Genomic DNA, 26,428 nt, shown 5'->3' with positions numbered 1-26,428 from the left:
CCAGGCTTTACCTAGTTTTGTATTTAATCTTTAAGTGCTTTGCCTAGGTCTAAGAGCTTTATCTAGATTTTATATTTAATCTCCCCAACAACCCTATTAATATATCTATATATCTGTCACAGCTGTCAGTATCCCCATTTTATAAGAAATTTAGGTTTAGAATGCTTAATTTATTGGATCATATAGTAGCAAGTTGAGGAACCATGGTACAATCCACAAAATCTGATTTTCATGCTAGAGTACCTTATCCCTACAATATACTTGTCAGAGGACATTTTTGTCTTTTGTTACTATTTATCATGACTTTCTTAGTGGTGATTTGTTTGGCATTTTGCTCAGCTTGTTAAGACAAAATTGGTCCATCTATAGTGTGTGATGGGGCACTATAAACTTTAGAAGCAGAGAACAAAGTATTTCTGTGAAGTCATACTTAATTCTCTGTAACCAATTGTTTGAGTGCTATTAATTGCATATTTTCAGTTCATAACAAATACAAAGAAAAATGCTTCCTGCCCTCTAGGAAACATAGTAAACAGATAAGTAATTAAAGAATGTTGGCATCTGAATTCCTTCCCGTGCCACTGAATAGGGATATTAGCCTTGTTTTATTTGGATGCCAGAAGGCCAAGAAAAAGATGGGAAATAATGGCCTCTTTATACTTCAGAAGGTTTTATTTCTATTTTGGGAGGCTACATATGTCTTCTTTTCACAACAGTGAAGTTCCTGTAGCACTCATACTCATGGACTGCTGCAAATGCTTCTCAGAAAGAGGCAAGAGTATTAGGCATGGGTTCAGTCTAGTATAGAGATTAGAAAGGGTTTTTTTGGGGTTTTTTTCTGTAAAGGGCCAAATAGTGAATGTTTTGGCCTTCTCAGGCCATATTATACTCCATTTTGTAAACTTCATTTACAAAAAAGAGTAATAGGCCATATTAGGCCCAGGGATCATAGTTTGCTGACCCTTAGTCTAGGTTTTAGAAAGGACCTATCTCTACTGAAGAGTTCTTCAGGGCAATCCTGAATTAGGCATATCACTTCTGTGAGCCTTCGAATATCCATCCAAATAAAGGAAGATGAATGAACATATTCTTTGTTTCCTCAAAACTATTTACATTTCAAGTACTGGAATTTCCGGGTTTGGTTTTTATAGATTTGTTTTCTTAACAACATTGACACATCACAAAATATGTGGAATACATTAAAAAACACAAACTATTCAAATACATATGCATATATACATAGAATCTAGATATACATATAGGAAAATTAAAATGAGGTTTTCTTCATCTGATGGAATTTTAGTTGATTTTTGTTTTCTAATTTTTTTTCCATGAAAAATGTGTGATTTTAAATACTTAAGAATCCAGGCTATATTAAATCTCCCCCCCCTCCCAGTACTGGGGCTTGAATTCAGGGCCTACACCTTGAGCCACTCTATCAGCCCTTTTTTTATGTGTGATGGGTTTTTTTCAAGATAGGATCTCACAAACTATTTTGCCCAGCTGGCTTCAAATTGCAATTCTCCTGATCTCTGCCTCCAGAGTGAATAGGATTTCAAGTGTGAGCCACAGTGCCCAGCAAAAACCTTATTTTTTTTTAAGACTCTGAGATAATCTTTATTGACACCATGTCCGACTTTCTGTGCACATGGGTGTGGGAGTAGTCTCCTAATGTCTTTGGCAGCCCTGTTTTCACAGTTTTGTTGGCCTTAGCCAACAGGTTTGGAGTCCCTTGTCTTCAGCTGTCCTGGCTTAGCATGGCATGCTGCCATCTCTACAGTTCTGGATTCCCAGGGCTGATCCTCCTCCTATGTCTGCAGTAGATATTGACCTGTTGCAACTTTGTATTCCACATTTACTATCAACATTGCCCTAATATATGTTCTGTAAGGTAGGTCAACCTCTACAGAAATTCTCAGCTTGGGCACCTTAGCTGTTTCATGCAATTTGATACATCCTTTGAAATCTAGGTGGAGAAGGCATGCTTCTGTAGCCTTTGCATTCTGTGTGCCTATAGATTTGGCACTGCGTGGATGCTGCCAAGGTTTATGGAATATATTGCCTAGAGTGGTAGGTTAAGCCAGACCTGGGGCTAGTTTTGCCACATCTGGAATGGCTAATGATTGCTGTGCTGAATGTGAAATCTTTGGTCTTAGCTACCAGACTTTTTTTAAAACTAGCTCTATTTCTCTCATTCAGTAAAGTACTCTAGAAGAGGCAGTGGGATAAGGGAACTTAAAGCTCTTTCTTTCACTGTGGCTTCTATCCAGTATGCAAAAAAGAGATAACAGTCAGGAATTACTTATACTTATAATGGTATCTATATTTTGCAAGTAGAAATGACAGGTAAGTAGTAGGTTGGCTGTTAACCCAGACAGAACTGCATGGGAAGCTAGTCCTCAGTATGATCACCAATTCCAGTGTCTAGACATTATCACTTTCCAAGTTTGGGAACTTACTGTTTTTTTTAAGTTCCATCTCTAGCACTGCAAAAAAACCAAAACCAAAATTAATATGTAAAACACAAAACCCTCTTAGTTTGCTTCCTATAGGCATGTAAGGAAATTAATTTGAGAGTGTTATCTAAAGCAATCTTACAGCAGCCTTCACAGTTAATGGTAAAATGCTAAAAGCATTCTGTCTGAAAACAGGAAGAGAAACATGGATATCTTCTGTTACCACTGCTCTTCAACATGTCCTACAGTTTCTATTCAGAACATTAGGGCAAGAAAAGCAATAAAATTCTCATTTTACAGGTGACATGATTCTGTATGAACAATAACATACAGTATGAAATGTAGTTTTTACTGATGATAGATAGCATTCTTACCATTTTGACTTTGCCAAAGTTTATTCTCAGAGTATAGAAATCCCTTTAATATGTGGAACTATCTTGTCATTTCTCAAGTACATGCTGCAGTGGTCCTATGTCTGCTGTTTTCTTTCTCTGCAGGTCCTATCTGACTCCTGTACGGGATGAGGAAGCAGAGTCTTTACGGAAAGCACGCTCCAGACAAGCTCGGCAGACACGAAGGTCTACTCAAGTGAGTGTGACTTTTGCTTTTGAATGTCCTTTTGTCCAGTGTTTCCATTGGACATACATTTTATCTTATTTTATTTTTACACACACAAAAATTTATTTTTTTGGTACTGGAGTTTGAATTCAGGACTTCACACCTGCTAGGCAGGCACTCTACCACTTGAGCCACTCCACCAGCTCCCACCCACCCAAATTTAATTAGAATATTCTAACTGGCTTAAGAGTAACAGTTTCTAACTACTCATAGTGATGAAAACACCAAATACTGATTTAAACATTAATATGCCATAATTGCATTGGAATTGCAGAGTAAATGGGTGTAAGAGCTAAAATTTATCCAATATTAAAATAAATGCCTTATTCTAGCCACTACATTAAACTGTGTTTAACTTTATGCTATATAGAGTCAAAGGAATTTATAGCTATATCTATCCACTCTCACCTCTAATTCCTCTAGGTTCAGAGCAAAACTAATCATTCCACTTCTACATAAGGAAGTTAAGAATCCATATACCCACACCACACTTTAAGAATCTCTAAGGAAAAAGAGTTTAGCAGTTCCTCAAAACGTTAAGCATAGACTTTTCATTTGACCCAGCATTTCTACTCTTAGGTACATACATTAGAGAAATGGAAACATTTGCCCTTATAAAAACCTGGATTTAGATGTTTATAATAGCATTATTCACAATAGCCAAAAAGAAACAATGCAACAATCCATAGTAACTGATAATAATATCTCAGTGTATGAATATGTCCATTAACTGATGAATAAATAAGCAAAATATGATATGTCCATACAATGGAATGCTACTTGACATTAAAAAGTAATGAAATTCTGGTACATGTTACAATATAGATAATCCTTAGGAAGACATGCTAAGTGAAAGAAACCAGACACAAAGACCCCATTTGTTATATGATTCCATTTATGTGATATATCCAAAATAGGCACATCTAGAGAAAGAGGCAATAGATGAGTATCCAGGGCTACAGGATAGAGGAATGGGAAGTAACTACTAATGGGTATGGGGTTTCTTTTCAGTGCGATAGAAATGTTTTAAAATTAGATAGCAGTGATAGTTATATAACTCTGTGAATATACTAAAAAAAAGAAAAGGAATAGTAGTGGCATTGGAAATGAATAAAAATAAGTTTCCAGCAAAAAGGAGTTGTTCAGCAGTTTTTATTTATTCATTTATTCACATGTGCATACATTGTTTAGGTCATTTCTCCCCTCCTGCCCCCCTCCCCCACCCTCTCCCATTTTTCCCCCTTAGTTCCAGGCAGGTCCTATTCTGCCTTTATCACTAGTTTTGTTGAAAAGAGACAAGCCTAATAAGGAAGACAAAAGTGGTTTTGCTAGTTAAGGATAGCTATGTAGAAATATTCCTAGCATTGCTTTCATGTACAGTGTTATGACCCATGTTGATTCATCTCTAACTGATCTTTCTTTACCCTGGTTACTGATCCCCTTCTCATGATAACCTCTGTTGCTTTAAGGTTTCTGTATTAGCTCCTCTGGAGTGGGGACATCAAATGCTTTCATGTTTTGGGTTTTCTACCTATTTCTATATTACCCATACGTGTTCTCCCCTTGTCATGTGGTCCCAGTCCAACCACATTGCTGCATTTGCCCTAGATCTAAATTCTGCATATGAGGGAGATATGACTTTTGGTCTTCTGAGCTTGGCTGACCTCGCTCAGAATGATGTTCTCTAGTTCCATCCATTTACCTGCAAATGATAAGATTTCATTCTTCTTTATGGCTGAGTAAAATTCTATTATGTACAAGTACCACATTTTCTTGATCCATTCATCAATAGTGGGGCATCTTGGTTGTTTCCATAACTTGGCTATTGTGAATAGAGCTGCAATAAACATGGGTGTGCAGGTGCCTCTGGAGTAACCTGTGTTGCATTCCTTTGGAGTGGGATTGCTGGATCATATGGCAGGTCTATGTTTAGATTTTTAAGAAGTCTCCAAATTTTTTTCCAGAGTTGTTGTACCAGCTTGTATTCCCACCAGCAGTGGATTAGTGTACTTTTTTCCCCACATCCTCGCCAACACATGTTGTTGTTGGTGTTTTTGGTGATGGCTATTCTAACAGGGGTGAGGTGGAATCTTAGTGTGGTTTTGATTTGCATTTCCTTTATGGCTAGAGAGAGTGAGCATTTTTTTCATGTGTTTGAATTTCTTCTTTTGAGAAAGTTCTATTAATTGGTTCATTGATTTTAGGAGAATTTGGTTTCTTAAGTTCCCTGTGTATTCTGGTTATCAGTCCCTTGTCTGATGCTGGCAAATATTTTCTCCCACTCTGTGGGTGGTCTCTTCAGTTTAGAGACCATTTCTTTTGTTGTACAGAAGCTTTTTAATTTTATGAAGTCCCATTTGTCCATCCTTTCTCTTAGTTGCTAGGCTGCTGGGGTTGTATTGAGGAAGTCCTTGCCTATATCTATTAGTTCCAGAGTGTTTCCTGCTCCTTTCTGTAGTAACTTCGGAGTTTCAGGTCTAATATTTAGGTCCTTGATCCATTTTGAGTTGATAGTAGTACAGGGTGATAGACATGGATCTCGTTTCAGTTTTTTGCAGATGGACAACCATTTTTCCCAGCAACATATGTTGAAGAGGCTGTCTTTTCTCCATCATATGTTTTTGGCACCTTTGTCAAAAATGAGGTTGGTATAGTTGTATGGATTCATATCTGGATCTTCTATTCTGTTCCACTGTCTTCAGGTCTGTTTTTATGCCAGTACCATGCTGGGTTTTTTTTTTTTCTTTTATTATTCATATGTGCATACAAGGCTTGGGTCATTTCTACCCCCTGCCCCCACCCCCTCCCTTACCACCCACTCTGCCCCCTCCCTCTCCCCCCCACCCCCTCAATACCCAGCAGAAACTATTTTGCCCTTATTTCTTCTAATTTTGTTGTGGAGAGAGTATAAGCAATAATAGGAAGGAACAAGGGTTTTTGCTGGTTGAGATAAGGATAGCTATACAGGGAGTTGATTCACATTAATTTCCTGTGCGTGTGTGTTACCTTCTAGGTTAATTCTTTTCGATCTCACCTTTTCTCTAGTTCCTGGTCCCCTTCTCCTATTGGCCTCAGTTGCTTTTTTTTTTTTTATTATTATTCATATGTGCATATAAGGCTTGGTTCATTTCTCCCCTGCCCCCACCCCCTCCCTTACCACCCACTCCACCCCCTCCCTCTCCCCCCCGCCCCCTCAATACCCAGCAGAAACTATTTTGCCCTTATTTCTAATTTTGCTGTAGAGAGAGTATAAGCAATAATAGGAAGGGATAAGGGTTTTTGCTGGTTGAGATAAGGATAGCTATACAGGGTATTGACTCACATTGATTTCCTGTGCGTGGGTGTTACCTTCTAGGTTAATTCTTTTTGATCTAACCTTTTCTCTAGTACCTGTTCCCCTTTTCCTATTGGCCTCAGTTGCATTTAAGGTATCTGCTTTAGTTTCTCTGCGTTAAGGGCAACAAATGCTAGCTAATTTTTTAGGTGTCTTACCTATCCTCACCCCTCCCTTGTGTGCTCTCGCTTTTATCATGTGCTCAAAGTCCAATCCCTTGTTGTGTTTGCCCTTGATCTAATGTCCACATATGAGGGAGAACATACGATTTTTGGTCTTTTGGGCCAGGCTAACCTCACTCAGAATGATGTTCTCCAATTCCATCCATTTACCAGCGAATGATAACATTTCGTTCTTCTTCATGGCTGCATAAAATTCCATTGTGTGTAGATACCACATTTTCTTAATCCATTCGTCGGTGGTGGGGCATCTTGGCTGTTTCCATAACTTGGCTATTGTGAATAGTGCCGCAATAAACATGGGTGTGCAGGTGCCTCTGGAGTAACCTGTGTCACAGTCTTTTGGGTATATCCCCAAGAGTGGTATTGCTGGATCAAATGGTAGATCAATGTCTAGCTTTTTAAGTAGCCTCCAAATTTTTTTCCAGAGTGGTTGTACTAGTTTACATTCCTACCACCAGTGTAAGAGGGTTCCTTTTTCCCCGCATCCTCGCCAACACCTGTTGTTGATGGTGTTGCTGATGATGGCTATTCTAACAGGGGTGAGGTGGAATCTTAGTGTGGTTTTACTTTGCATTTCCTTTATTGCTAGAGGTGGTGAGCATTTTTTCATGTGTTTTTTGGCCATTTGAATTTCTTCTTTTGAGAAAGTTCTGTTTAGTTCACTTGCCCATTTCTTTATTGGTTCATTCGTTTGGGGAGAATTTAGTTTTTTAAGTTCCCTATATATTCTGGTTATCAGTCCTTTGTCTGATGTATAGTTGGCAAATATTTTCTCCCACTCTGTGGGTGTTCTCTTCAGTTTAGAGACCATTTCTTTTGATGAACAGAAGCTTTTTAGCTTTATGAGATCCCATTTATCTATGCTATCTCTTAGTTGCTGTGCTGCTGGGGTTTCATTGAGAAACTAATTACAGAGTATTTCCTACTCTTTCCTGTATCAACTTTAGAGTTTGGGGTCTGATATTAAGATCCTTGATCCATTTTTAGTTAATCTTAGTATAGGATGATATGCATGGATTTAGTTTCAGTTTTTTGCAGACTGCTGACCAGTTTTCCCAGCAGTTTTTGTTGAAGAGACTGCTATTTCTCCATCGTATATTTTTAGTGCCTTTCTCAAAGACAAGTTGGTTATAGTTGTGTGGCTCCATAACTGGGTCCTCTATTCTGTTCCACTGGTCTTCATGTCTGTTTTTGTGCCAGTACCATGCTGTTTTTATTGCTACTGCTTTGTAATATAGTTTGAAGTCAGGTATTGTGATACCTCCAGCATTGTTCTTTTGACTGAGTATTGCCTTGTCTATTCATGGCTTCCTGTGTTTCCATATAAATTTAACAGTAGATTTTTCAATCTCTTTAATGAATGTCATTGGAATTTTGATGGGAATTGCATTAAACATGTAGATTACTTTGGGGAGTATCGACATTTTTACTATGTTGATTCTACCAATCCATGAGCATGGGAGATCTCTCCACTTTCTATAGTCTTCCTCAATCTCTTTCTTCAGAAGTGTATAGTTTTCCTTGTAGAGGTCTTTCACATCTTTTGTTAGGTTTACACCTAGGTATTTGATTTTTTTTGAGGCTATTGTAAATGGAATTGTTTTCATACATTCTTTTTCAGTTTGCTCATTGTTAATGTATAGAAATGCTAATGATTTTTCTATGTTCCTGCTACCTTGCTATAGCTATTGATGATGTCTAGAAGCTTCTGAGTAGAGTTTTTTGGGTCTTTAAGGTATAGGATCATGTCGTCTGCAAATAGGGATATTTTGACAGTTTCTTTACCTATTTGTATTCCTTTTATTCCTTCTTCTTGCCTAATTGCTCTGGCTAGGAATTCCAGTACTATGCTGAATAGGAGTGGAGATAGTGGGCATCCTTGTCTGGTTCCTGATTTTAGAGGGAATGGTTTCAGTTTTTCTCCGTTAAGTATAATGCTGGCTGTAGGTTTGTCATATATAGCTTTTATAATGTTGAGGTACTTTCCTTCTATTCCTAGTTTTCTTAGAGCTTTTATCATGAAATGGTGTTGGATCTTATCAAAGTTAAGCAAACTTTAGAAGAAGTGGCCCTTAGGCTGTGCTTATAAGGCACCCATTTTTAAGTAAGCTTAATTTGTTGCTCTATAGGTAATGGGGACATTTTTTAAAACATGCTATTTATGTTGTACTTTTCCAAAATATCAACAAAGAACAGTTAAAAGTTTTTACAAGGAAAATACAAAACAAAACCAATGATAGCAAATATTTAAGTAGACAACTGTTTGAGTGAAAGATCCTTGCTAGAGACATTTTCTGGGAGCTTGATTGTAAATGCTTTAGAGAAGAATCCAAACTGCAGATTACAAAACACTTAAACAGTCAATTAGAATGTTTTTTAAATGTTTAGCAATTGACAAAATTTTTATTGTATATTAAAATCACTGAGAAAAACTAAGTGGCCACAAGTACATTGGTCAGTTGTTTCTGGAATTTTATAGGCAAAAGAAGTTTGTCCAGTGCTTGATAGACTAATGTATACATTTATGTAGTTATATTAATTTTAGAGTACTCTTAGATTGTTTAGCCAGATTACAATCCTCCCTAGGGCATACCAAAATAGTGCAGGCTGCACATTTCTGCAGGAATAGATACATGTTTCCCATCTGGAAGAAAGGAAGAGAGAGCCAATTGTCATCCAGTCAGGCATCCCTTCCTGGAGTGATAGCCTTGTGCCTAGGTCAAAGCCTCAAGCCTAGGTTGAACCCTTGAGCCTAGGTCATAGGAGGAGCGTCCTCCAGCCCATGAGCTAGGTAAACCTGTATGGTGACTTTCAAAACATCCTTCTAGTGACTAGGAAATTATTGTAGCATGCCTGTCTTATTTCCTGGCACCTCTTTTCCTTTCAGCATCTTTATTTTTAGTTGAACCTCTTGGAGTAGCCTATGAGGGTCAAAGAAATCCCAGTTTTTTCATTTGGAGTGAAGATGAAGAAAAGAAAAAGTATCATTCTTGCCACCTGGCCTCCAAATCCCAGTTTATTTGGAGCAAAGATGAGAAAAAGACAAAATATCTGAGTGTCATTTTCTTGCCACCTGGCCTCTAAATACTTAGATTCTGGGAATGATGTTCAAATCTGGCTCAGGTCTGCACCTGAAGGCATCTGCGTGTGGCCTGTAGCCCTGTCAGCTCCATCAGGCTCTTGATCTGTCCCAAGGAACGGTCCTGCTTTACCTATTTGTTATGGCCTATACCATTCTGGATAGCACAAAGGACAGGGGAGTACCCTAACAACAAGGAAATGCCTTAATAACGGTAGGTGGAAAATCATACTTTGAATAATAAGCTTTTCTCTCAGGCAGTGGTCTAAGAGGAAGAAGCCCAGTCCCAGAGAGGGGAAGGGAAAGTAAAGCCTGGCACTCAGGAAAAGTAGGCTACAGATCCGAGTGAGCACCCAGTAGGAAAAGGAAGCAGCTGACACTTAGTAACCGGGTGGGAAGGCAGAGGCAGCAGGAAGGAGAGAGGAGAGAGACGGGGAGGATGGTTCTTAACTCTCAATGAAACAAGCATAAGATGTGGTATCTGAGACACGGCACCAAGTATATTACCAGAAAAAAAGGTCCTGAAAATTACCTCAGTTCTTTCATCCAGCAGAAGAATTCAAGCAAGACACAAAGATTTAACAAAAGTAACAGTAGAGTTTATTAGGAAAGGATTACACTTTCAACATGCTGGAAGCCGGTTGACTCTAGAATAAGAGCGACAGGGTCAGGGGGAGAAAAGAGAAGGAAGCATTTCCTGTTCCCCACACAGGAAAGTTTCTTAAAAGGAATCATCTGATTGGTTTTTTGTAGATCTGGTGCTTAAAGATACTTAATTCCGTATTAAGAGAATAAGTGAATAAATGAATTTTTTTTAAGTTGTGGATTTGATACCAAATCAGCTATCTTCTAGCTCTGGTACTTCCCTCTTCCTCTGAGGACTCTCTTCCTAACTCCTTTTATCTCTGCTGCAAGTGTCTCATCATTTTCTTTTCTTCTGTTCTGTTGCTTTCATGGCCCTGCAGGAAACATTGATTGTTGGAACATCCCTGTATGATTCATAGAATTACTTAGGAATTGATATTAGAGAAAAACTAATCCAGGGATTGGGGGAGGTTTTTTGTTCTAGCTTAGCTTTAAGTTTTTTGCTTTTTGAGCCTGAGCTTTCTATGAGTAAAAAGTAAGGTTTTCCAGTATGTGCTGTTCAGAGAATCTTTTCTGCTAACTGTTTGATTTGGGAGGGTAGGCAGTGTTCAAATAAAGATGCTGAGCACTATGTGGTATGGAAGAAGTACATCTGAAACATGCAGACATCAATGTTGACCTATTTTCTGGAGATAAAATTGGGAAAGCAAAAGTATTATGTTCAAAATGTACTCAGACTCAGGCCTGGGTTCTCTTATATACTGAAGTGCTTATTTTAAGTGTGCATTGCTTGAAATGCCTCATTATACATTTGGGGAGCTTCATTTGGAATTCAATAACAATTATATCTTTTGGGGAGTTTCTCTGCTCAAAAGTTATTCCATGTTAGTGTGAAACTGCCCTGATCTTGTGATATTTTCCCAGGGTGTTACCTTAACGGACCTTCAAGAAGCAGAAAGGACTTTCAGTCGGTCAAGGGCAGAGAAGCAAGCTCAGGAGCAGCCTGGTGAAAAGCTTGTAGACACGGAAGGGCTTGAGGGGAGCACTGAGAAGCATAAGCCCTCAGCAGCTCCAGCAAAGGAAGCTGGAGAGGTCCAGCAACCCTGGGGCAAGAGTCTGGATGAAGAGGTAAGCTCATTTTTGCAGGCATGTACTATGTTACAAGCAGGGTATTTAATTTGGCAAATCTGAAAATTCAAGTGTTGTTCTACCCTGCAGTGGACCACCCATAAAAAAGAAATGCTTTATCTGAAACAGGTGTGATGGTGTATACTTATAATCCCAGCACCAGGAAGGCTGAGGTAGGAGGATTGTGAGTTTCAGACCAGCCTGAACTACAGAGCGAGTTTAAAGTCAGTTAGGGCTAAATAGCAATACTCTGACTCAAAAAAAAAAAAAAAAACGCCACCCAACATGATTGTCTGTCTTTAGTTGTCAAAGCTGTGTGACTGAAAGAATTCAAAGGTTGTCAGTCTGTAAGAAGTAATCACTTTCCCCTCTGCGAGTTAAATAATACTTTTGTATAAACACCTTGTAATTCTAAAGAGTACATAATATAATAAAATGCAAATTAAAATATAAGCATTTATTATTTATGCCAGTTATTTTAAGCATTTCACATGTATTAATTTACTTCATCTTCAAACAAACGTCTGTGGTAATATTACTACTCCTATTTCATACGTGAGGAAATTGAGTCACAGAGGTTAAGTAACTTGTCCAACATTTCACACAGCTAAGGGGTGGGTGAGTAAGGATTTGAACATAGGCCGTCTGACTCCAGAGCCTGCTCTCTTAACCACTAATGTGGTTTTGCAAACCTGAGTGCTTGCAAAGTACCCTTGGGTATTATTGTTGGGATGGACATTTTGATGTATGTTCATGTCGCTGGTCGAATTGAAGTCACAGGGACAAGGGTATATTTAGGACAAGCATAACTCCTCTTTACCTAAGATAGTTCGAGTTGAAATTATTATCTCTGTATATTTATCATTTCCGTTCCTTTTCACCCTCAAAAGTGTCCCAGTGTAGACAGATAAATTTTATGGTTACTGTTGTTATGGGAAAAAGGTATGTTTTCTGTTGTTTGTTTTATAATCTACTATTTATTGAGTACAAATTAGTGTTTAGGTACCTAACATACATTATCTTGTTTAATCCTCACCATCCTGTCTAAGGACAGTATTGTCCCCATTTTACAGATGAGGAAGCTGAGGCTCAGAGAAAAAAATAACTTTTTCATGGTCACACAGTTGGTATAAGCTAAAGATAGAATTTAAGACAAGTTCTGTGACTCCAAAACTCACTTTATTTTATTGCTTCTTACTTTACAAATTAAAAACTATATAATCTCTACATTGTGAACTTAATGTATAGTAAGAATTTATTTCTGCATCTTCAATAAACCAAGTTAAGGCTAATTGTCAGGTTTTGTACTTTAACTCTCAAAAAAATATAACAAAGGGAAAAATGGAAATTTAAACTTGTAGAGGACTGAGCATGTAGTGGTAGAATACTTGCCTAGCATGTCTGAGACCCTGGATTTAGTCCCCAGCACCACAAGAAAAACAATAAAGCAAAGTTTCAGTAAGATTTGTTATTGTATGGGAGAGTATTCAGAAGTTGGTAGACTGTTCATACTTATTCTGTGTTCTCAGATGATTCTTACATTCCGCTTCTTTATAGTTCTAACCTTTGTTTTTCTTATATAAACTTTGCCTTTCAGCATTCTACCTTAAAAAGGCCATTATTCTTTCTATTTTCATTCCAGTGTCAAAAGAATTTTTATTAGTACTGTTTGTGTTATCTAGTACCCTTTGGTCATTTTAGGAATAATTTGTCTGGGCTGCTGTCAACATGGTTTTATCTTCAGAGTCAGAGTCCATAAGCTGTTGTTTTCTGGCTCATTGCTACCATTAAGTTAGCACAATAACAATTGATTGAGGATCACCTATTAATAAGCCTCTTAATATTGAAAAAGCCCATTTTGAATAAATCTACTATCTTCATCCGTTGGTTAGACTTGATCTCTGTTATCTCACTCTGGATTATTTCTAGCCTGCCTATCGTCGTGTGAGGTGTCTGACACAACCAGACAAATCCACAACAGCGGTGTCTCCTTCTGTGTCAAGACCCTCGCTGTACACCAGTTCCCATCTGCTACGCACAAGCAGATCTTCAGTCCCTGATTCTGAGAGTTCAGAGACCACTATAAATACTGCAACTGCAAAGGAAATGGATAAAAATGGTATGTACAGTTTCAAAAGATGTTTGCTGCTCCCCAGTACACATGCCTCAGGTTAAGTTCCATACTCTCTTTTGTCTCTGGCTAGGGAGGGCAGAAGCAGATTTCAATGATCAGTCCTCTGATAGGCTGTCCATCCGGGACAGGAGGCGGCCCAGGGAACGGCGAAGAGGCACCGGTATCTGGATAAAGGATGTAAGTGGGTTGGTCAGTGCTGGGGCATACCACATTACCCTTGGCAGCCACCCTGTATGTTGAGTTCAAAAGAAAGATCCCCACATGGTGCCATGAAACTTGCAAATTGCCAAGACCTATTACTGAAGAAAAGAGAGGAAGACTCAACTGGTGTGGGACCCATTTGGTGTGGGGGGCACTTAGTACATATTGGTGAGGAATTTTAAAAGTTGGAAATTTGTAATTACCATATAAACAAATAAAACAAGTGAAAAAACTTGTCAAGTTTTAGCAGTCCTCCTGAAATTCATATAGTCAACAATATCTTAATACCTCATATAAACAGAGATTCTAACTAATCTGTAAATAAGTTAGAATTTTTGATCCAGTTTTACTTTTAGAGGAAAAAGGAACAAATAATAGAAAACAGATTGACTTTGGCTTTTAAAAAAAGAGGTGCACCCAGTGCTTGCTAACCACAGACACACATTCATTGTTCTCTGCCTTTCTCACTCATCCTTGTTATTGGCATTTTAAAATCAGATGACCAATAATTTGAAGCAGAGGTAACTTTTTACCAATGACTCATTTGAAAACTAGATACACCTATTCAATGAGACAAGAAGTACAACAATAATAATTAAAAGTTATCTTTTAGGTAAAAGTATTTCCTTGTTATTGGGCCAAATAAACTGATTAACTTTCTTTTTTCAGTGCTGTGATCAAACCCAGAGCCTTTTGCATACTAAGTAAGCAAATGCTATACCATTAAGCTCCGTCCCAGTCCACAGGCTGATAATTTTTGACAGAGATGAAGTGAAGTCTTACTTTCTTGAAGATAGTTCTTTTCCAACTGTGGTTGATTTGACATTTTTGACTACAGGTGATGTTTTGAAGTTGCCTGCCTATGACAGCTGTTAAAAGTGGCAGTAACAGAGCATCACTTCGCTGTCAATTCTCATTGCCTATGTTTGAAATACCACGATGTATAACTGATAGGAACTGACCTTGTTAGTTTCAAAGACATCTGTGACTATGATCCTCTTGTTTTTCTTTCTCCTTCCTTTTTAGGAGGATGAAACTGATGGCTCTGAAGAGGTCAAAGAAACATGGGTAAGTGACAAGCCAGTGAGGCATGGCACCCTTAGGGCTCAGTCTTGCTCTCATGCATACAGTTTTAGTAAAAGAGCAGGCCCTATGCAAATCCGGGTTGAGGGGGAGTTTGGAGATGGACAGGTTTGTAGCAGGTGCTAGTTGGCGGTACTTTCTCATGAGGTGTAACAGTGCTCATGCTCCTGAACAAGTTTCCAGCATCTGTCAATGCCAGCTGCCAAAAAAGTTCCACCTTTTTCTCTCTTGAATTTGGATTGTATAAAGTACTTTGAAATCTTAGGAAGAAATATAAAAAGTGATACCAATTCCCTATGGATCTACACTAGTCGAGAAGAACATAAATGTGGAGAATGGAAGACATCAGGCAGTCTGTAAGTCATTTATATTTGACTTTGAAGTAAGATTAAGCACCTTGTCTCTTTTATAACTCCAACCTTTTGAAGCCTGGCATCTGTAACTCCTCTCTGCAATGAAAGACCTGTGCCCAGTACTCCTGAAGATAGTCCAAGTGCCTGTGAGCCACTTAGATACCATAGAACACTGTGGAGTTCTTCTAACTTGGTTTTTACTAAATTAATTGAAATTTGTGTGCTTTTTATTGGCAATTATGTAAAATGATGGCCTTTTGGTTCCCTACAGTTTATTGAACATGTGTTCTCATATTCTACTGAATATACTTAATATCCCACACAGAAAACCAACAACTAACTCATTTTAGCAAAAGAAATGCAAATAACAAGCTGCCACTGACATGACTGTGTTTTAGTCAAGATCCCAAATGTAGCCAGGTATGGTAGTGTATAGCCATAATTCCCACATTGCAGAGGCTGAGGCAGAAGGACCATAAGTTCAAGGCTGCCTGGGCTACGTAGGGAGACTTTGTATCAGAAAGCACAAAAAAAAAAAAAAAAAAAAAAAATCCCAAGAAGTCAGTGGTTTTCCAAAAAACAATAATGATTAATGCTAGCATAGATGAGAATTGCCAACCATTGGTTGAAGCTGAGTTATGTTGTTTAGAGATAGCACAAACAGGTTCCACTGGGGCAGGGGTGTGAGTGCACGCACACATGCATGCAGGCAGCAGCAACTCTCTTAAAGGGGCTTGGAAAGGCTTTAAGAGTAAATATAGGAAAATTCCTTTGGGGAACTATATTTAAACAGGGAATCTGCATAACAGATTACAGAGCGTTCAAATGGGCTATAACCCTAGAGGGTTATACACGTTATTTAAATCCAGAGACTTACAACAAGGAAGGTTTTGTTGTTATAAAACGTCTTTTGTCAGTAAAAATCTTTGTGTCTAGTTTTTGGGGTTTTTTTTGAGACAGGGTCTCTCACTATGTAGCTCAGGCTGACCTTGAACACACTACGCAGCCCAGGCTGGCCTCAAACTCATGATCCTCTTGCCTCAGCCTCCCGAGTGCTGGTATTACAGGTGGGTATTACCACACTTGGCCTTGACTCTGTCTTTTTAGACTTTTTGGCACTGGAAAATCCTAGCCTAGGATACCAAGTAAGGAGAATTAAGATGATCTTGATGCAGTGCTTCTTAGAGAATTGCATTTTAGGACCATTGACCTAAAATTATAGAAAAGGCTTTTGGTTGGTGAGGAAAAGCAGAGACTATTGAGATTTGGCATGAAAGTCATTTGTTAGTCTAAAAAATATTCCACTCATCCAATTGCTTGAAGCATTTACTAGCGTTTACCATGTGCTAGGAAGAGTCCAGTATGAATCTAAGAGAAAAATGAACAGCCTGTTACCTCTAGACTGGTAACTTTGCATGTATGCAGGCCAGCTGTGGTTGATATGAGAACTTTCCAGGTGCCATTCTCCAGCCCCACCCACCGTTCTGCAGAAGGAAAGGTAGATGAGGAGTCAGTGCAAGGTGAAGTATCCTTTTTGTAGGTCTTACATTTGCTTATTTCATTGCTCCAACTTGTATCTGTGAAATTCTTTATCTGTTTTTCTCCCCTGTGCATTGTCTTTTAATACTAGCAGACATGAAGTCAGTATCCATATGGGCCCACAGAGTAAAATGGCCCAGTATAAACTGCCACAGTTGTTCTCCAGGCAATCAATAGCATCTTATGAATCTTATGACCACTCTCTCTCCCCCTAGCTTAATTACCATCCATCAGGCAGTATTGTTGATTAGCTCTGCAGCAACAAATGCACCAGAGGAAGGGACATTCTGTTGAAATGGCCTATTAGTGAATCAGCATGGACACTACTGAGAAGTCAGGGCAATTCTTTTCTTTTCTCCTAACCTACTTCTTAACAGTGATGCTATTATTTTTGAAGTTGACTGCTCCCAAGACTTTGACATTTATTTTTTAACTGAGATATTATTTGCAGTCAATAAAATGCTTAGATTTTAAATGTACCATTTGGTGAGTTTTGACACTTGTATATATTAGTGTAACTACCACCCAAATCAACAAGATAGAACTTTTCCACCACTTTAAAAAGTTCCCTCTTGTCCCTTTCCAGTCAGTTTCCTGCCCCAGGAGGCAAATGTTTCCTGATTTCTGATACTGTAGGTTAACATTGCCCTTTTTTCAAACTTGTATGTGTGAAATCATCCAGTAATACTTAGTTTTAAAGGGTAGAAAGAAAACGTGATTGGTTACCATCTCTATCTTATGCCTCTAGTCAGAGCTAGAGCTAAAATGATTCTAAATATGTATGGATTTTCCCACCCATCCCCCTTCTTAGAGATTTCAGAAGTTTTTTGTTGTTGTTTTTGTGGCACTGGGGCTTGAATTTAGGGCCTACACCTTGAGCCCTCCACCAGCCCTTTTTGTGTTATGTATTTTCAAGATAGGGTCTCATGAACTATTTGCCCAGGCTGGCTTTGAACAGTGATTCTCCTGATCTCTGCTTCCTGAGTAGCTAGGGTTACAGGTATGAGCAACTGGCACCCAGCCAGAAGAAGATTCTTTAATCTCTTGCCCATGTATTAGTAAGGTTAGGAGACCTTTGTATTATTTACCCAAAACCCTATTAATATCATTGAAATCCCTTTCCTCTTTTGTGTACCTAGAAAAGTGTAACCAAGATTTGTATACAGATAAGATTTATGGCCAGGGATGGCCTTGATATCTAGAGTAGATGATAAAGGGACCAGTCCTGCATTGCTGTGCTAGTGATGCTGCAAAACAAGGAGCATGATGAGAAGTTGGGATTAAGTCCATCACAGTGCATGTTTCAGTCAAACCCATCCCTATTGGTAAATCCACCAGCCAGTGAGACTGACAAAGAATATATAATTTGTATCTTAGTACCTCCTTAACAGATGTGAATTCTGTTTCATTATCCCTATTAGGTATATGACAGTCTCTGGAAATCTTAAGATAGTCTTTGTCTTTTTAAGTGAAACAGAAACTGAATCTGAATGTTAATTTGAGGAAGATTGAAAATGCTTTTATATTTATGAGTGTGTTTGATGTGTTTTGTTTTTACTATATAGTAGTGCCCTTTTATCCATGGGAAAACACTTTCCAAGACCACCTGGGGATGCCTGAAACTGGAAATAGTTCCAAATCCTCTATACACTATGCTTTTTTCTATATATTCATACCTACGAAAAAGTTTAATAAGGCATGTAAGAGATTAACAACAATAACTAATAATAAATAGAAGTGTTATAATAATATACTGTAATAAAATTGCCGGATTCACTACTCTTTTGCTTTGTGGCCATTGTTTAGTAAAATAAGGGTTATCTGAACCTAAACACTGAGCTATTGATGTCTTAGTAGTCAATCAACAACTGAAAGGTTGCTAATGGTATGGGTACTACTCTGGACAAAGGGATGATTCACATTCCAGACAGCACAGAACAGGATGGCATGAGATTTCATCACATTATTCAGAAAAACATATACTTCTAAAATGATGAATTTCTGTTTAATATTTTCAGACAGTGGCTGACTGCAGGCAACAGAAACTGTGGGAAGCAAAACTGCAGATGGGTGAGGCCACTGTAGTATTATCTGCATAGAATGTTTGTTCTAGAAGGAGCAATCATAGGCATACCATTGGTGTTCTTTCCATCTTTGGCCTGCTGGCCTTTCGCTTTACGTTGAGGGTTTTTGTTTTTGTTTTTGGCAGTATAGGGATTTGAACTCAGGGCCTCACATCTGCTAAGCAGGCACTCTACCACTTGAGCCATTCTGCCAACCCTGTTTTTAGGTTAGATATTTTTAAGATAGGGTCTCACAAACTATTTGCCTTAGCTGACTTTGAACCTCAGTCCTCCAAATCTCTGCTTCCCTAGTAGCTGGGATTATAGGCATGAACCACTGGTACCTAGCTAAATAACTGTTTGGTTTTGTTTGTTAATTGGATTTTGTTTGCTTTTCTGTTTCACGGTACTGGGTGCTCAGGTCCTTGGGCTTGCTAGGCAGGCACTCTACCACTTGAGCCACACCCCAGATCTCATTGAGGCTTTTTTTGTTGTTGTTTGTTTTTTTGTTTGTCTTGTTTTGGGCAGTATTTAGAGCTACACAATTGCTAGGCAGGTGCTCTATCACTTGAGCTGTACTTTTGGCCCTTTTTTTGCTTTAGTTATTTTTCAGGTAGAGTCTAATGTTTTTGCCCAGGACTGGCCTCAGTCTGTGATCTTCCCACCTATGGTCTCTATAGCTGGGATCACAGGTGTGTACCACTATCCTGGGGTTGCTGATTGAGATGGGATCTCGCTATCTTTTTTCCCTGACTGGCAACAAACCACGATCTTCCTAATCTCTGCTTCCCTAGTAGCTAAGCTTATAAATGTGAGACACCAGGCCCATTTTACATTGAGCTTTATCTACTGCATTCTTATTTTCCCCCATATACTCTGGAGCAAACTATTTCCCAAAACAATCCTGTTGTATAATTGATTTTATCACTAGAGGGCACAAGTGGTCAACAGAAAAGATGTTGGTGAGCAAGCAGCATGGCGCCCTACAGGAGCTGACCCAAGACAAATTGCCTTTATTTTAAAGGAATTGTTGAAGAATCCAGTTCAGTGTAGTAAAGATATTTGCCTCCCAACTTTTGATATTATAGAATTGGAAGGGGAATAGAGATAACTTGGTTTAGGAACCTATTTCACAGTTAAGAAAACTGAGGCCCAGAGAGGTTACTAATCATTTGGAGACAAAAAAATCTCTGCTAGGTGAGCATCCTGTGTCCTGCATCAGGGAACCTTTTTATGTTATGGTTGTGATGCAGACTGAAATTAGAGCTTACATTCTTTTACACACTCTACTCATTCATTTGGTTTTTATCAGCAGGTTACATGTTCGAATTGACTTGCTAGTAGCACCTCACCTCCTTGAGTGAAGGAACGTCTTCTTGAAGGACAACTTAAAAGCCTACTCAGAATATCAGGATTCAGTGGGTACAGCCTGAGCATTCTTCTGCTGTACTTGACATAGGTGGGTAGTTATGTTTGTCAGGAAGTATGAATTTCCATACTTTTATTAGGAAAATACCCCGGCTCCCACCCCTCCACCTCTGCTGTAAGCTCTGTTGCTTTTAGGAGAATCAGGTGACACTGTAATCTGAAAAAAATTACAGAAACCTTACCTCAGAGTTAGCAGTGGAGCTGTCTCAGTCCTGAATGGAAGTAGTACATTGAATTACTAATCATCCCTTAAAGTGAATTGATAAAGGAAATATTATTAGAGAATTGATAATTCATGGATATCAAGGTACCTGCCCTAGGTAACTAGTTGATATGCTACTGGAGATATCTGTGATTCAAAAGATGTAATCAGTTAAATGTAAGGTTTTTCAGCAAAATAAATAAAAGAGAAAACACATCTAAATTTTTTTAGCAGTGCTTCATTTTGAACTTTAACAAAAAATGCCCCCAAAATGTCTGTAATACCAGAAACCAATAAATGCATTTTCCCTTTTGTCCTGCTCCCCTTTTATAAGTGTCTTCCCATTGTTTCATTCAGCAGGTGCTCTTACTCACCTATTGTGGTCAGGTACTTTTCTCAATTCTGGGAATGCAACAATGAACAAAAAGCCATGCTGTCATGGAACTTATATTCTGGTGAGGGAGATAAACAGAAAATAAAATAAATATGCAAATAAGTTATGTTAAAAGGTATTAAGTGCTATGTGAAAACCACAGGGTAAGTAAAGTAAGAAGTAATCAAAAGTGCCATTGTGGACAGAGGTTGCATCGTAAATAGGGTTGTTAGAATAGGCCTCGGTGACAGAACATCATCTGAACTTAGCTTAAAGGAGGTAAAGTGGGAAGCCATGTGGATATATGAGCATGAATTATTACAGACACAGGGAGCAATAACTGCTAAGACTGTGAGGCAGGATATGCCCAGCATGCTTGGGACAGGTAAAATTCCCCAAGTGGGAAGAGCAAGAGAGTTAGAGAGCTTAGACTTGAAGTCACTGCAAGAATTTTGGCTTTCGATCTGAGTATAATTATTGTAGGGTTTTTTTTTTTTTCCAGTACTGAGACTTGAACTCAGGTCTTCACCTTGAGCCACTCCACAAGCCCTATTTTTGTGAAGGGTTTTTCGAGATAGGGTTTTGCAGAACTATTTGCCTGGGCTGGTTTTGAACTGCGATCCTCCTGATCTCTGCTTCCTGAGTTGTTAGGATTACAGGCGTAAGCCACCAGTGCCCAGCTCCTGTTGTAGTTTTGAGCATCAAAGTGTCATACTTACATTTTAATGGGCCACTCTGCTGCCATGTTGAAGAGTAAACTGAGGGAATGTCCATGGAAGCAGGAATGTCAGTAATATAGAAAAAACTGATGTTAGTTTGGACCAAGGTGATAGCAAGCAGAAAAGATGCAAAAAGTTGTCATATTCAGAGTGTATTTTGAAGTTAGAACTACTTAGATTTGCTGTTGGCTTGGAAAAAAATAGAAAAGTACCAAGTTTTTAGGTAAGACAACTGAACGGGCAGAGTTTCCATCAACTGAATTGGAGAATACTATGTGAAGAATAGATGAAGTAGAAGAGAAGCAGACATTTGGCTTGGGGTTTAGAAGTGTTGAACTTAGTAGGTCTGATTAACATATTTTTACATGAAAATGTGAAAAAAATAGTTGGATATAGGATTCTGAAGTTTAGGTGAAAGGTCTGGGCTGGGTGTATAAAGCTGGATGCCAGTAAGCATATAGACAGTGTTTAAAATCATGGGATTGAATGCAGTTGCCAAGATAGTAAAAATGGAAGTCAGAGAAGAGGCCCAAAGACAAAACACTGGGGCACACCAAAGTTTAAAGTAAGAAGAAGGGGAAGGACCAGCCTAGGAGACCAGGGAGTCCTGGCACTTGACTCTAAGAATTATGAATGCAGTTTCCCCTTTTACCAAATTAAAATAAAGCACAGAATAATAAGTAGTTTCTTAATGTTCTTGTTTTAACATTTTTTCTCAGCTTGTCTAGGGATATTACCCGTAAAATCTGTTTGACCTTCTTATGAGGGGACTATGTAGTGGTGTACGAGAGTTGAATATCCCAGGGCATCTCTGACATCTTTTGAAATAGAAATCACTGCTTCTCTGTAAGTTTTTGGAGCTCAGGGATGTGAGGAGACTGTTCTTGGTGCATCAGAGGCTTCTACTGATTAACATGCCTGCAAATAGTCTGTTAAGTTGGCTCACCTTTTGATCACTCTGCTTGCCTAATTTTCTCATCTTTATTTTATCTTTGAATAACTAGCACTTCCATTTCAGTAAAGAAGAAGCTCTTTTTTGAAAAATGTTTATTTCTAGGTGCTGCAATATACTAAGATTTCTTTTTAACTCTGTGATGACTAGGATGGCCATTATAGAATGAAATTTTAGAACTGAAGGAGACTTTAGAAGCCATTTAGTTAACTCTCTTTTTAAAGAAACTACTGATCCCAGAGTGATAAACTAATTTGCCAGGGTAACATCATTATATTCCCAGTCTGCAGTTCTCATGCTACCTGCACTTGAATCTTTTGTATCTGTGACGTATCTTATGTCATATGCTGTTATGATGGGCAGTAGTGTAAAATCTAAGAGTGCAGACCCAAGAGTGCAGACTCCCTGGGTTTAAATTCCAGTTTGACCACTTAACTATTTTAGATAAATTATTTAACATCTACATGCTTCAGTTTCCTCATCTTTAAAATGGAAATAATTATAGTACCTACCTTTTTTGAGTTGTAAAATAAAAATGAATTAATACATTTAAATAATTAAAGGTGACTGGATTCTGTTTTCTAAGGATCCTTATTTTCTAAGTCTGCAATTTCCTAAGTCAGACTAGAGTACAGCTTTTGGAATATTTTCATTGACTTTTAGAATCATTTGATTTTTAAGTTATTTATTAATTTACCCTTAAAGAGTGAAATATTTGGAGAGTCAGAGAAGTAACCCAAATTGTTCTATAACGCCAACAAATTTAACATGTACCTGAAGAGTTTTGAGGAATAAGTTTCTGAAGGGATGCTGAGGTAGGGAGAAATAAATGAACAGAAAAGGAAAGAACAGGACTAAATGTTTTGCTCAGAACTCTGAATTCCTGATGAGCAAATACATCCTGCAAATTTCTCTGTCAATCAAGCAGTGTTTCATTTTTGTATCTAAATTGTTCCTATTTAAGCTTCTCTCCCAATGTTTCCAACAGTTGTAGTTATATAGATCTTTGCTATTTTTCCCCTGCCTTCTTTCTTTGACTCAATAACAACTCTTTTTCCTATTTTTATAATTTTTTTTTACAACTTTCCTTCTGGCTATTTGCTGGATCATTCCTCCTCAAGCAGTATATTTTAAATCTTGTTACTTAATCTTGTGAAGCTCCATTATCTGCTGGAGGGTAGCCAGCAATTTTCTGTACACTCTCCAACACTGGGTAATATGTTTGCCATTCTCCTTTTAGGTAAAATCCTAGGTCTGTTTTGCTTTCCCCTCTCTATGGGGCCTGATTGCCTAATATGGTAAGGTATTTCCCAGACAAGACTGCACTGTTGAGAGAGAACAACAGCTTGACTTAAGTTTAAAGACACCGTAGGTAAGCTATCAGATAGACTTAGTTATTTATGTAGAAAAGTAATATTTTTTACAGTATGCCATATAAGAACTGCAGTATCTTTCTTTTTTGGTAAGTCTCTATTGCTTTGAACAGAGTTAAAAGGATAATAAAATACAGATTTTCTGCACTCAACCTCTTTATCTTTAGGCAGATAAGAAAAAAATAAGTAAATAAAAGGAATGGTATAGCTTGTCCCCAGAATGAGAGGATTTTGAGGAGTCTGAGAAATTTGATAACATGATAATGTTCCTAAGGAGATAAAATATATGGATAAATTTAATAAATGATAGTTGTTACAAGCAATCCTCTTGTGGCCAGCCTCTGGGAGTTGGCAGGAATTCCACATCTAGAAAAGCAAAGTATCCCAGATTTGTACAATTGATGATAATGGGCAGTCCAGGGAAGGAGATGGTGATAGAGAAAGGGCAGCTAACCAGCTCTGTGTGTGGGAAATCGCTGCCTGTCATCTAGTATACACTGACGAATCTTCTCTAGTGGCCGACTCCACACTGACCTGGAAGGATCTTTCTTCTCACTGTACATTTGCTGTTGCTTTGCAACTGTAGTTTCTTAAAATACTGCACATGCTGTGATTTTCTATATATGGGTTGTGCCTTGCTCTAGCCCACACTGCTTGAACCATCTTAAGAACAGTTTCTTTTGGCATCTTCCATTTATGGACTCTATTAATTTTAGATCGTGCTGTTGCCAAGGAAATCTCAGTAATCAAAGTTCACATATATTCCTTGGAGACCCTGTAAATTTGGACCCAGTGTCCCATTACAAAAAAAAAAAAAAAAGAATTCTGCTTTAATCAGAATTTTTTTTCTAAGACAGAATAAACTGACCTTCAAGGTAATCTGTTTGGGCTTTGTTCAGACATCTTATCCATAGATGTGGAAGATTTATCCAACTACTAAGAATAGTGTAGTTAACCTCTTGGTCTTTTCTTCTCATTTCTTCCTTCTGCCTCCAGCTGCCTTTAAGTTTGTGTTTGGAACCTGTGATCTTACATCTTTTTGCTGAGGGGAACTCATGAGCTTGAAGTTCTGATGGAGCTTTTTTATGATCATAAAATGTAATGCATTACATTAGAAAAAATTTATAAAGCACAAAAAAGTACAAAGTGGACCTCAAAATCAGCAGTTACATTTCTACAGGAGATTGTAAAAATTCATAGGGATCCTTTCAGGGGACATGGTGATAGAGAACGTTATGGTCGCGTTTAGTAGAAGAGGCCAGAGATGCTAGATTTTCTGTGATGTCACGTTTCAAGCAGTTGTCCTGAGCATGCTTGATTTTTCACTGTCTTCCTGAATTTTCTTAGATGAAAAACTGTTGAGTACCTGAGTCTAAAACCAAAGTTGGTTTTATATATGAACTCAATTGGTATGGGCATTTCTAAAATTTCAAGCACCATGTAAATTGAGGAGAAACTATACTTAGTTTTACTCAGCCCTGACAGTAATGCCACTTATATCATGATGACATTGTATAACAAATTTTGCAAATCTACACTTGGTCTCTGCCTTCATGATAATTCTATGATGCATTATTATATTATGCCCCCTAATATTATTGACTGAAGAATTAACACATTAATATGCATATATATTATGTGTATAATAAATATATATCAATAGGGGCTAGCAGTGAAGCTCAGGAGTAGAGCAGTTGAGACACTGGGTTCAGTCCCCAGCACCAAAAGTATGTGTGTGTATCTCATTATAAATTACTTTGCTTTTATTATGATTTTAGCTAAGTTTTATGTTAGTGAGTATCATTTCAGGATAGTAAAGGTAGATGTGTTAGAAATATTAATTATAAAAAGGGAACTGTTTCTTCTATAAAGAATAAGAGAAAAGTATCTATAACCATACTATTCAGAAGAAATTATTATTAACATTCTGGTGAATTTTCTGATGGTATTTTTCCAAAGTTTTTCTATTTTTAAAAACATTCAAGACCAACTAAAGACATTCTTGAGAAAAGGATCATTTTCAACTGAGCATTCCTGAGACCCCATCATTACCATGATGACAATTTCATAAGGTTGTCTTCAAAGCACTTGAGTTCAACTCTTTTATCAAAGTAGTCATTCCTGTGATGGCTTTGATCATAAGAGAGCCTCTAGGAGTAATTGTTCTCCTTTCAGTTGGAGTCTAAGGGTTACCTTGGTTACAAAAGTATTCATTTCTCTGTTGATAGCAAGGCTAGAGAGCCGTAATCATGGTTTAGGCTTAGCTAATGGTAGAGCTCTAGCCCCATGATTGAGGTAGAAAGCTTAGTGTGGGATTTGAAGCCCCATTTCAGCAAATGGAGTGTTTGTAGATTTGTCCCAACAGGAATGTTAAGCTTGAGACACTAATAGATATTGCCTGTGGAAGTTTTATTTTGGTAAGACCTAAACGGTAGGATAGTTAGAGTGAAAATATAAAGATGAATGGTTACAGTTACCAGTTTTTTCTGTTACATCTCAATTTTCAATCAAGCAAGTTCAAGAATCAGATAACAGCCATTTAGTGGCATGAATCTCTTCATAGGCAAACCATAGTTTTGTATCCAAATAAGACCTTTCAAGGTAAGTGTTCACACAGATGAGCCTT

The 26,428-nt window shown here is 38.0% G+C and overlaps 1 protein-coding gene across 7 annotated transcripts in view; it reads left to right on the top strand.

Annotated features, from left to right (window-relative positions):
- Ppp1r12b (protein phosphatase 1 regulatory subunit 12B) overlaps positions 1 to 26,428 on the top strand; it is a 216,694-nt gene that overhangs the window by 119,762 nt on the left and 70,504 nt on the right. For 6 of the 7 annotated variants that reach the window (XR_012439039.1, XR_012439038.1, XM_074048626.1 and 3 more), the window contains 5 exons: positions 2,954 to 3,044; positions 11,179 to 11,382; positions 13,312 to 13,501; positions 13,587 to 13,693; positions 14,744 to 14,785. Coding sequence is in view for 4 of the 7 variants with exons in the window: in XM_074048626.1 (XP_073904727.1) it covers positions 2,954 to 3,044; positions 11,179 to 11,382; positions 13,312 to 13,501; positions 13,587 to 13,693; positions 14,744 to 14,785 (634 nt within the window). In the remaining 3 variants the exon portion in view is untranslated. Of the gene's footprint in view, positions 1 to 2,953; positions 3,045 to 11,178; positions 11,383 to 13,311; positions 13,502 to 13,586; positions 13,694 to 14,743; positions 14,786 to 18,710; positions 20,215 to 26,428 lie in introns of all 7 variants that reach the window. The other variant, XR_012439040.1, reaches the window with a different exon arrangement.

This window comes from Castor canadensis, chromosome 11 (assembly GCF_047511655.1).
Source record: "Castor canadensis chromosome 11, mCasCan1.hap1v2, whole genome shotgun sequence".
Taxonomy (NCBI): Eukaryota; Metazoa; Chordata; class Mammalia; order Rodentia; family Castoridae; genus Castor; species Castor canadensis.
Note: the sequence above shows the minus strand (reverse complement) of the source record. Positions and strands in the feature narration are given on the sequence as shown.